Genomic DNA, 12675 nt, shown 5'->3' on the forward strand with positions numbered 1-12675 from the left:
TGTCCATTTTATAAAACAAACTATCATATGTTTGTATGCCTAATTTAGTCACTAGTGACCAGTCCAGCTGCCACCTTGATCTCCTGTAAGAGTATCAATTCAAATGTGAACCAAATTACCCATCTTGATGGGTGAGGGTATCAATTAGCAGCAAAGCACTTTAAGGCATGCAGTGCCAACCACATCACAACCGATCTCCCATTCACTTTCACCTATCAGAATTACAATATAGTCTTGGCAAATGACTTCTTCCTATCAACTCTGCTCGTGTATTTTCATTAAATTTTTTTCTTTTTCTTTCTCTTTTCTCTTTTAACAGTCAGTCGTGGAGCTGGTATAGAATGTTAGAATTTGTCTATAAATATAGACCATCTCTTCTGACAAAAAAACCACCTATTCCCACTATATTCATCATGGGCACACTAATTCTTGTGTTACTTTTCCTTTCTTCTTCTTCCCTTCCGCTCATGACTCAAGCATCCACGTCAGTTCCTGCGTTCTACGTGTTTGGAGATTCAACTGTTGATGTAGGAAACAACAACAACATTGAAGATGGTATCAAGGCAAACTTTTACCCTTATGGCGTCGACTACAACAATCAATCCACCGACCGTTTTACCAACGGATTAACTGCCGCTGATCTCATGGGTAACTAGTATTTTCAAGTTTCTTTGAGTTTTGGGGGGTTCGAGTTTTGTTTTTGCTATGAAGGTTGTGTATTGGTGTTTTAGTCGAACAAAACTCAAAATTCAAAGAAACTTGAAAATAGTAGTTACACATGAAATCAGCGGCAGTTAATCTGTTTGTAAAACGGCTAGTGGATTGATTGTTGTAGTCCACACCATAAGGGTAAAAGTTTGCCTTGATACCATCTTCAATGTTGTTGTTTCCTGCATCAACAGTTGAATCTCCAAACACGTAGAACGCAGGAACCGATGTGGATGCTTGAGTCATGAGCGGAAGGGATGAAGAAGAAAGGAAAAGTAACACAAGAATTAGTGTACCCATGATGAATACAGTGGAAATAGGTGGTTTTTTTTGCCAGAAGAGGTGGTCTGTTTGTATGTATGTATTTGTAGACAAATTCTAACATTCTATACCAGCTCCACGACTGGCTGTTAAAAGAGAAAGGAAATGAAAAAAATTTAACGAAAATACAAGAGCAGAGCTGATTGGAAGAAATTATTTGCCAAGACACCATGTTAACCCATTAAAGGTATCCTAATTCTTTAATAGGATGCTTGGCTTCCATTGAGAATTAAATTGTTCAATTTGTTTTTAGTTTGCGAAATTTTTTTAAATTTAATTTTGGTACTGAAATAAATTTACTCATTTCTTATAGCAGGTTTGTTTATGTAGTGTTGATTGAATTTTTTTTCCTTTAATTTCTTTATGAACAACTGAAAGAGGAGTGCAGAGAAGTTGGGCATAATTGCTTGTGTTTCTTTATGGTTTTGATTTCATTTATAAGAATGTGAAATAGGTTACTATGAGATGACATAAGTCTTTTTCAATGAAATGAGTTTCTATGGGTGACTTCTATTTGTTTTTCTGCTCTAAGATGAGATAGGTCTTTTTCTATGAATGGATCTTTCATGTTCAAAAATTGTTATTCAATATGGAAAGTTGAAACAGTGATTGTGCTTAATTGCTATTTATTACCTTCAGCTTGGTTTGCTTCTTCATATGTTCATAGAAATGATTTTTCATGCTTTTTGGCACTCACATTTGTGGATTGAAATGTCACATTTGTTTGGTTACTAATTGATAGTTGTAAAGAGCATGCATTTGTCTATTCTCTCTCAAATTCGCCCCTCTATGAAACAGGCATAGTCAAATTGGTGAATCAAACAGTGGGAGTTTTATCTTATTTTTAATAACAAACAGTGGGCAATTTTTAGGGGGTTGATTTTGGATAATGGAGCTTGGTTACTTATATTTTCTATTCTTCCTTTTGTTTCAAGTTCATATGCATTGGCTTGAAGTAGTGTTTGGTTAGCTCATAAAAAGTTGTTGCGATTTTGTTTGCTACAATACAATGGTTGATTAGGTAATTGGTCTCCCTTCCATTAATGGATTTGTCAATAATTTTTTGCTTATCTATTGTTTCATTTTACATGCTGTGAAAATTAAGAATCTGTTTTGATGGCTACTGTGATTGCTCTAGACAGAAAGAGTACTATTCTGCTGCGTAGAATTGAACACATAACTCTCAAAAAAAATGTGCCCCACACATTACGAGATTTACCTATGTCTGATTCCATTAATGGTTTCTTTGCAAACTCGCACGCACACATACATATATATATATATACTGAGAGAAGCTTCCCTCAAGACTCCTTCATCGTCCACTTTGTGAGTCCCATTGGGCTTACGACAATAATCTAAATCGTTCATCTCGTCGGTCTCGAAAATATATGTATATATATACCAAAAAATTAGTTTGATTGAACATTGATAGACACTAATTAATCATATTTTATTTTATAAAATGAGTGGTAAATATAATTTTAAACTACAATGTCCATTTTATAAGACAAACTATCATTTGTTTGTATGCCTAATTTAGTCACTAGTGACCAGTCCAGCTGCCACCTTGATCCCCTGTAAGAGTATCAATTAAAATGTGAACCAAATTACCCATCTTGATGGGTGAGGGTATCAATTAGCAGCAAAGCACTTTAAGGCATGCAGTGCCAACCACATCACAACCGATCTCCCATTCACTTTCACCTATCAGAATTACAATATAGTCTTGGCAAATGACTTCTTCCTATCAACTCTGCTCGTGTATTTTCATTAAATTTTTTTCTTTTTCTTTCTCTTTTCTCTTTTAACAGTCAGTCGTGGAGCTGGTATAGAATGTTAGAATTTGTCTATAAATATAGACCATCTCTTCTGACAAAAAAACCACATATTCCCACTATATTCATCATGGGTACACTAATTCTTGTGTTACTTTTCCTTTCTTCTTCTTCCCTTCTGCTCATGACTCAAGCATCCACGTCGGTTCCTGCGTTCTACGTGTTTGGAGATTTAACTGTTGATGTAGGAAACAACAACAACATTGAAGATGGTATCAAGGCAAACTTTTACCCTTATGGCGTCGACCACAACAATCTATCCACCGACCGTTTTACCAACGGATTAACTGCCGCTGATTTCATGAGTAACTAGTATTTTCAAGTTTCTTTGAGTTTTGGGGGGTTCGAGTTTTGTTTTTGCTATGAAGGTTGTGTATTGGTGTTTTAGTCGAACAAAACTCAAAGAAACTTGAAAATAGTAGTTACCCATGAAATCAGCGACAGTTAATCCGTTTGTAAAACGGCCGGTGGATTGATTGTTGTAGTCGACGCCATAAGGGTAAAAGTTTGCCTTGATACCATCTTCAATGTTGTTGTTGTTTCCTGCATCAACAGTTGAATCTCCAAACACGTAGAACGCAAGAACCGATGTGGATGCTTGAGTCATGAGCAGAAGGGAAGAAGAAGAAAGAAAAAGTAACACAAGAATTAGTGTACCCATGATGAATATAGGGGAAATAGGTGGTTTTTTTGCCAGAAGAGGTGGTCTGTATGTATGTATGTATTTGTAGACAAATTCTAACATTCTATACCAGCTCCACAACTGACTGTTAAAAGAGAAAAGGAAATGAAAAAAATTTAATGAAAATACAAGAGCAGAGCTGATAGGAAGAAATTATTTGCCATGACACCATGTTAACCCATTAAAGGTATCCTAATTCTTTAATAGGATGCTTGGCTTCCATTGAGAATTAAATTGTTCAATCTGTTTTCAGTTTGCGAAATTTTTTTAAATTTAATTTTGGTACTGAAATAAATTTACTTATTTCTAATATTGTCAAATTTACTCATTTCTTATAGCAGGTTTGTTTATGTAGTGTTGATTGAATTTTTTTTCCTTCAATTTCTTTATGAACAACTGAAAGAGGAGTGCAGAGAAGTTGGGCATAATTGCTTGTGTTTCTTTATGGTTTTGATTTCATTTATAAGAATGTGAAATAGGTTACTATGAGATGACATAAGTCTTTTTCAATGAAATGAGTTTCTATGGGTGACTTCTATTTGTTTTTCTGCTCTAATATGAGATAGGTCTTTTTCTATGAATGGATCTTTCATGTTCAAAAATTGTCACTCAATATGGAAAGTTGAAACAGTGATTGTGCTTAATTGCTATTTATTACCTTAAGCTAGGTTTGCTTCTTCATATGTTCATAGAAATTATTTTTCATGCTTTTTGGCACTCACATTTGTGGATTGAAATGTCACATTTGTTTGGTTACTAATTGATAGTTGTAAAGAGCATGCATTTGTCTATTCTCTCTCAAATTGGCCCCTCTATGAAACACGTATATTCAAATTGGTGAATCAAACAGTGGGAGTTTTATCTTATTTTTAATAACAAACAGTGGGCAATTTTTAGGGGGTTGATTTTGGATAATGGAGCTTGCTTGCTTATATTTTCTATTCTTCCTTTTGCTTCAGGTACATATGCATTGGCCTGAAATAGTATTTGATTAGCTCATAAAAAGTTGTTGCGATTTTGTTTGCTGCAATGGTTGATTAGGTAATTGGTCTCCCTTCCATTGATGAATTTGTCAATAATTTGTTACTTATCTATTGTTTGATTTTACATGTGAAAATTAAGAATCTGTTTTGATGGCTACTGTGATTGCTCTAGACATAAAGAGTACTATTCTGCTGCGTAGAATTGAACACATAACTCTCAAAAAAAATGTGCCCCACACATTACGAGATTCACCTATGTCTAATTCCATTAATGGTTTCTTTGCAAACTCGCACGCACACATACATATATATATATATATATATACTGAGAGAAGTTTCCCTCAAGACTCCATCATCCACCACTTTGTGAGTCCCATTGGGCTTACGACAATAATCTAAATCGTTCATCTCGTCGGTGTCGAAAATATATGCATATATATACAAAAAAATTAGTTTGATTGAACATTGATAGACACTAATTAATCATATTTTATTTTATAAAATGAGCGGTAAATATAATTTTAAACTACAATGTCCATTTTATAAAACAAACTATCATATGTTTGTATGCCTAATTTAGTCACTAGTGACCAGTCCAGCTGCCACCTTGATCCCCTGTAAGAGTATCAATTAAAATGTGAACCAAATTACGCATCTTGATGGGTGAGGGTATCAATTAGCAGCAAAGCACTTTAAGGCATGCAGTGCCAATCACATCACAACCGATCTCCCATTCACTTTCACCTTTCAGAATTACAATATAGTCTTGGCAAATGACTTCTTCCTATCAACTCTGCTTTTGTATTTTCATTAAATTTTTTTCTTTTTCTTTCTCTTTTCTCTTTTAACAGTCAGTCGTGGAGCTGGTATAGAATGTTAGAATTTGTCTATAAATACAGACCATCTCTTCTGACAAAAAAATCACCTATTCCCACTATATTCATCATGGGTACACTAATTGTTGTATTACTTTTCCTTTCTTCTTCTTCCCTTCCGCTCATGACTCAAGCATCCATGTCGGTTCCTGCGTTCTACGTGTTTGGAGTTTTTACTTTTGATGTAGGAAACAACAACAACATTGAAGATGGTATCAAGGCAAACTTTTACCCTTATGGCGTCGACCACAACAATCAATCCACCGACCGTTTTACCAAAGGATTAACTGCCGCTGATTTCATGGGTAACTACTATTTTCAAGTTTCTTTGAGTTTTGGGGGGTTCGAGTTTTGTTTTTGCTATGAAGGTTGTGTATTGGTGTCTTAGTCGAACAAAACTCAAAGAAACTTGAAAATAGTAGTTGCTCATGAAATCAGCGACAGTTAATCCGTTTGTAAAACGGCCGGTGGATTGATTGTTGTAGTCGACACCATAAGGGTAAAAGTTTGCCTTGATACCATCTTCAATGTTGTTGTTGTTTCCTGCATCAACAGTTGAATCTCCAAACACGTAGAACGCAAGAACCGATGTGGATGCTTGAGTCATGAGCGGAAGGGAAGAAGAAGAAAGGAAAAGTAACACAAGAATTAGTGTACCCATGATGAATACAGTGGAAATAGGTGGTTTTTTTGCTAGAAGAGGTGGTCTGTATGTATTTGTAGACAAATTCTAACATTCTATACCAGCTCCACAACTGACTGTTAAAAGAGAAAAGGAAATGAAAAAAATTTAATGAAAATACAAGAGCAGAGTTGATAGGAAGAAATTATTTGCCAAGACACCATGTTAACCCATTAAAGGTATCCTAATTCTTTAATAGGATGCTTGGCTTCCATTGAGAATTAAATTGTTCAATCTGTTTTTAGTTTGCGAAATTTTTTTAAATTTAATTTTGGTACTGAAATAAATTTACTCATTTCTTATAGCAGGTTTGTTTATGTAGTGTTGATTGAATTTTTTTTCCTTCAATTTCTTTATGAACAACTGAAAGAGGAGTGCAGAGAAGTTGGGCATAATTGCTTGTGTTTCTTTGTGGTTTTGATTTCATTTATAAGAATGTGAAATAGGTTACTATGAGATGACGTAAGTCTTTTTCAATGAAATGAGTTTCTATGGGTGACTTCTATTTGTTTTTCTGCTCTAAGATGAGATAGGTCTTTTTCTATGAATGGATCTTTCATGTTCAAAATTGTCACTCAATATGGAAAGTTGAAACAGTGATTGTGCTTAATTGCTATTTATTACCTTCAGCTTGGTTTGCTTCTTCATATGTTCATAGAAATGATTTTTCATGCTTTTGGGCACTCACATTTGTGGATTGAAATGTCACATTTGTTTGGTTACTAATTGATAGTTGTAAAGAGCATGCATTTGTCTATTCTCTCTCAAATTCGCCCCTTTATGAAACAGGTATATTCAAATTGGTGAATCAAACAGTGGGAGTTTTATCTTATTTTTAATAACAAACAGTGGGCAATTTTTAGGGGGTTGATTTTGGATAATGGAGCTTGGTTACTTATATTTTCTATTCTTCCTTTTGTTTCAGGTTCATATGCATTGGCTTGAAGTAGTGTTTGGTTAGCTCATAAAAAGTTGTTGCGATTTTGTTTGCTACAATGGTTGATTAGGTAATTGGTCTCCCTTCCATTAATGGATTTGTTAATAATTTGTTGCTTATCTATTGTTTCATTTTACATGCTGTGAAAATTAAGAATTTGTTTTGATGGCTACTGTGATTGCTCTAGACAGAAAGAGTACTATTCTGCTGCGTAGAATTGAACACAACTCTCAAAAAAAATGTGCCCCACACATTACGAGATTTACCTATGTCTGATTCCATTAATGGTTTCTTTGCAAACTCGCACGCACACATACATATATATACTGAGAGAAGCTTCCCTCAAGACTCCATCATCGTCCACTTTGTGAGTCCCATTGGGCTTACAACAATAATCTAAATCGTTCATCTCGTCGGTCTCGAAAATATATGTATATATATACCAAAAAATTAGTTTGATTGAACATTGATAGACACTATTTAATCATATTTTATTTTATAAAATGAGTGGTAAATATAATTTTAAACTACAATGTTCATTTTATAAAACAAACTATCATATGTTTGTATGCCTAGTTTAGTCACTAGTGACCAGTCCAGCTGCCACCTTGATCCCCTGTAAGAGTATCAATTAAAATGTGAACCAAATTACCCATCTTGATGGGTGAGGGTGTCAATTAGCAGCAAAGCACTTTAAGGCATGCAGTGCCAATCACATCACAACCGATCTCCCATTCACTTTCACCTATCAGAATTACAATATAGTCTTGGCAAATGACTTCTTCCTATCAACTCTGCTCTTGTATTTTCATTAAATTTTTTTCTTTTTCTTTCTCTTTTCTCTTTTAACAGTCAGTCGTGGAGCTGGTATAGAATGTTAGAATTTGTCTATAAATACAGACCATCTCTTCTGACAAAAAAATCACCTATTCCCACTATATTCATCATGGGTACACTAATTCTTGTGTTACTTTTCCTTTCTTCTTCTTCCCTTCCGCTCATGACTCAAGCATCCACGTCGGTTCCTGCGTTCTACGTGTTTGGAGATTCAACTGTTGATGTAGGAAACAACAACAACATTGAAGATGGTATCAAGGCAAACTTTTACCCCTATGGCGTCGAGTACAACAATCAATCCACCGACCGTTTTACCAACGGATTAACTGCCACTGATTTCATGGGTAACTACTATTTTCAAGTTTTTTTGAGTTTTGGGGGGTTCGAGTTTTGTTTTTGCTACGAAGGTTGTGTATTGGTGTTTTAGTCGAACAAAAGTCAAAACTCAAAGAAATTTGAAAATAGTAGTTACCCATGAAATCGGCGGCAGTTAATCCGTTTGTAAAACGGCCGGTGGATTGATTGTTGTAGTCGACACCATAATGGTAAAAGTTTGCCTTGATATCATCTTCAATGTTGTTGCTGTTTCCTGCATCAACAATTGAATCTCCAAACACGTAGAACGCAGGAACCGATGTGGAAGGGAAGAAGAAGAAAGGAAAAGTAACATAAGAATTAGTGTACCCATGATGAATACAGTGGAAATAGGTGGTTTTTTTGCCAGAAGAGATGGTCTATATGTGTGTATGTATTTACAGACAAATTCAAACATTCTATACCAGCTCCACGATTGACTGTTCAAAGAGAAAAGAAAAAGAAAAAAAATTAATGAAAATACAAGAGCGGTGCTGATATGAAGAAGTCATTTGCCCAGACACCATGTTAACCCATTAAAGGTATCCTAATTCTTTAATAGGATGCTTGGCTTCCATTGGGAATTAAATTGTTCAATCTGTTTTTAGTTTGTGAAATTTTTTTAAATTTAATTTCTTTATTTGTAAGTTACTGAAATAAATTTACTCATTTCTAATATTGTTAAATTTACTCATTTCTTATAGCAGGTTTGTTTATATAGTGTTGATTGAATTTTTTTTCCCTTCAATTTCTTTATGGACAACTGAATGAGTAGTGCAGAGAAGTTGGGCGTAATTGTTTGTGTTTCTTTATGGTTTTGATTTCATTTATATGAATATGAAATAGGTTTACTATGAGATGACATGAGTCTTTTTCAATTGAAATTAATTTCTTGTTAGTTGTCATTGAATATGACTGTGATTTGAGTACATTGTATATGTATGGCATTTGAGAGGAGAAAGGGGATATACTCCATGTTTAGGGAAGAGAAAGGGGATGAACTCCATTAAATTAAGTTGGCCTGTGTGTCTAGGGTGAAAATCCTGAAACCGCGTGTATACATGGGTGCCGATTCTCACTGATGAAATTTACTTAAAATGGCAAATTGAAGTGTTTGTGTGATTGTTGTGTTGATTAGAGAACCACTGAGTTGTAGTCTCGGTTGAGTTTGGAAAATAATAAAATTGGCTCATGAGTTGAGATGAAATGAATTGACTTGAAATGGATTGAAGAATAATGGATTGAGATATAAAATTTTGTACTTTATGATCTTGTGGAAATATGAATAATTTGTTACAGGCATTGTATATGCACATTGTACTTATACCTTTGTTAAGGCTCATATATTGTGTTAGATTGTTTCTACTAAGCTTTGGCCCATCCTACTTGGGAAAAATCATTTTTAGGTGCTGGTGAGATGCCTCCGCCAAGGCAATAGCTTAGGAGGGAAAGGAGCTGAAGGCTTCTCTTTTTGTATCGTGCTAATTGTTTTAATTCTAGCCAAAGGCTTTATATGTATTGGATTTATATCCATTTTGTTGCAACCAAGCACGGCCTTGGAAAAATGTAAGCCATTAGGGCATGTGTAGATCTATTAACTTTCGTTTCTTTATCACTTGTAACACATGCTATAGATTTAGGATTAGCCATTTATGAATGTATATTGCATGTGTCACCTTTTGTATACGGACTCTGATGAATGAAAGTATATTGCTTTTATTATTCTTCCGCTTATGAGTTGGGATTCATTGTATTTATTTGGGGCGTTACATGATTTTACCCTTGGGATTGAATTATAAAGAAAAGTGGGTTTTTCCCTAAGAATTTCAAATGTTGATTTTGGTAATGACAAATAAGAATTGATGTTGGAAATATGGAATTGGATTGATGTTGATGAGGATGGTGGAGTTGGATATGTATTATCACTCCCATGTTGAAATTTTCAGAAAGTTTGTCTTTATGAAAATTATTTATCTATTTAGAGATATTTGTTTTGGGCTATCGGTGAAGGATAGCTATGATTGTTGTAGAAAATGCATGAGAATTAGGAGAATTGAAACTAATTTATCATCCATTGCATTGAGCATTGTTCAAAGTGGCTGAATCCATGATTAGAGATTATGGGCGCCTTTTGGAGGCGGCGGCCCATCTTGAGACCATTATGCAGATGGAGGAGGAAAGAATGAGGAGTTTCAGGAGGAGTTAGGACAGTCAGGGGGACGATAAAAGATAGAGGGGTTCTAACCCCCAGTCGTCCCAGGAAACTCAGTCGAGGTCTACTTTTCCAGTACCGAGTCTAGATTCTGGGAGGAGTCGTCAGGAAGATGTTACAGGTTACAAGTGTGGTCAGCTGGGCCATAAGTCTCCAACTTGCCCGCAGAGAAGGGAAGGGTAACGGTCTACATAGTCTTCGGCTCGTTCACAGGGCCAGAGTCAGGAGAGAGGGCAACCGCTCACTTGTTATCAGTATGGGCAGGCAGGGCATTTGAAGAGATTTTGCCCACAGTTGGGTGGCACACCCGGTGCGTCTGGTTCAAGGTAGGCACAGAGCCACCAGCCTACACAGTCAGCACAGGGCTCGAGGGCCAATCAGGAAGCCTCTTCGGCTCAGTCAGTACATCAGGTTTATGCTCCGAGGGGTGAGCAAGTTGAGCAGAGACCTACGGGCGTGTGTATGCTGTTACTGTGCCGGATCTAGTACCAGCGCCTTTTGTTGTGAGAGGTACTTTCTTCTTTTGCAATTCAGTTGCTAATGTGTTGATTGATATGGGTGCATCCCATTCATTTAGCTCGTCTGCATTCGTGTCGATCTTAGAGTTAGAGTTGGCTTAGTTAGTATCTCTTATCTGTGTAAAGTCACCTATTGGTAGTGAGGTTATTTTGAAGCAGGGGTGTCGGGTTTCTGACATAGAGGTTGCCGGTCACCGACTTCTTTTTGCATTTGTGTTGATAGATATGTCTAGTTTTGATGTTATTTTGGGTATGGACTGGTTATTGTCATATCAGGCTATTATAGATTGCTACCGTCAAAGCGTTACTGTATGCACCCTAAGCGGAGAATGTTTCTACTTCTTAGGGGATTGGGTGGATAGAGTCTTATCACCGGTATATGATTCGCGTGGACGGAGTGAACTTAGTTGCGTCCTTGCGAGCTTCTTGAGTGGTAAGGGTGATGAAGTCCAAGTTGAGTTGCCAAGGATGGTTTGTAAATACCCTGATGTTTTTCCCGAAGATCTTACTAGTTTACCACCTCTCCGAGAGATTGAGTTCTCTATTGATTTAGTGCCTGGAGTTGAGTGGATTTAAGGTGCCTGCTATGCTGTGCACTACTGTGCGGCCTTATGGACTTATTTCGGAGTTTGTTTTGATAATCCGAACCGTTCACATTTTAGAGTGCATCGAGTAGAATATACCTATAAAAAATTAAGTTAATTGGATATCGTTAACCCTTTCATCCACTCACATTTGTATTCATTTTAATACTTTAAATCACAATATCATTTATTTTTGAAGATACAAATGTGACTGGATGAAAAAGTTAACGGTATCCGATTAACTTAATTTGTTGCAGGTATGTTCTACTCGATGCATTCTAAAATGTGAACGGTTTGGATTATTAAAACGAATCCTGAAATAAGCCCATAGGGCCGCACAACAGTGCCTGTTGTGAGGGGGCGCAGCAGACACCCCAAATCCTAGTTGAGTTAGGTTTAGGCTATTTTTGAAAGATAGTTAAAAGTCATTTTTTGACTTTTAACTTATTTTGAGTAATATCATCTCTCACATTGTTATACGTTTTTTCAAAAAATGCTAAAAAAAAGTTTAAAAACCAACTTATAAGTTTCGGCGAATTATATTATAAGATTGAGACTACTAATGTGTAGGACTCATAAGGTGTGTTTGATTACGTTGATTATAGTATAGGATTAGGATTATTAATTTATAAGACTCATATTTTATTGTTTGATTGTAAATTTTGTTATTTAGATTACATTTTGATGGACATTTTATATTAAGAAATTTGCAGATTTTTTTAAAGGATTATTTATACAGAAACCTCAAAAATTATTGAGAAATATCAATTTGATTTCTAAATTATAAAAACGTATAAATAGAGCTTATAAATTATTGAGAAGTATCACTTTGACCCCTAAACTATAAAAGTATGCAAATAGACTCCTAAAGTATTGACATGTTTCAATTTGACCATTTTCATTACTGCGCCATGAGTTAAACTATTTGTACACTTTTATAGTGTAGGAGGTTAAATTGAAACATGTCAACATTTTAGACAGGGTCTATTTGCACGTCTATTTAGTTTAGAATCAAAGTGATACTTTTCAATAGTTTAGGGGTCTCTGTGTAAATAATATATATATTTTTAATTTTATAACTAATAATGCAAAACAAATATATAATTAGAATGATATACTTTCATATCCATTGCAAAATAAAACGTAG

General features: G+C 35.3%; 1 protein-coding gene across 1 annotated transcript; it reads left to right on the forward strand.

The window, feature by feature from the left end:
* Nucleotides 1–467: 467 nt before the first annotated feature.
* On the forward strand, nt 468–9081 carry LOC145795883 (uncharacterized). Its single transcript, XM_082880811.1, has 7 exons — nt 468–655; nt 2841–3176; nt 5381–5709; nt 6533–6548; nt 7876–8221; nt 8919–8921; nt 9061–9081. Exons 1-7 carry the CDS (start codon nt 468–470, stop codon nt 9079–9081), a joined length of 1239 nt encoding a protein of 412 aa, XP_082736937.1.
* The last annotated feature ends 3594 nt before the right edge of the window (nt 9082–12675 follow it).

Source organism: Camellia sinensis, chromosome 7, assembly GCF_055761805.1.
Source record: "Camellia sinensis isolate YWXY chromosome 7, ASM5576180v1, whole genome shotgun sequence".
NCBI classification, from domain to species: Eukaryota; Viridiplantae; Streptophyta; class Magnoliopsida; order Ericales; family Theaceae; genus Camellia; species Camellia sinensis.

Excerpts from the sequence above, each read along its gene's own strand:
- LOC145795883 (XM_082880811.1), top strand. The coding sequence starts at position 468 with ATGACTCAAGCATCCACGTCAGTTCCTGCGTTCTACGTGTTTGGAGAT. Across the intron at positions 656-2,840 it reads GCTGATCTCATGGGTAACTA|TCAGTCGTGGAGCTGGTATA; the intron begins GTATTTTCAAGT and ends CTCTTTTAACAG. Across the intron at positions 3,177-5,380 it reads GCTGATTTCATGAGTAACTA|TCAGTCGTGGAGCTGGTATA; the intron begins GTATTTTCAAGT and ends CTCTTTTAACAG.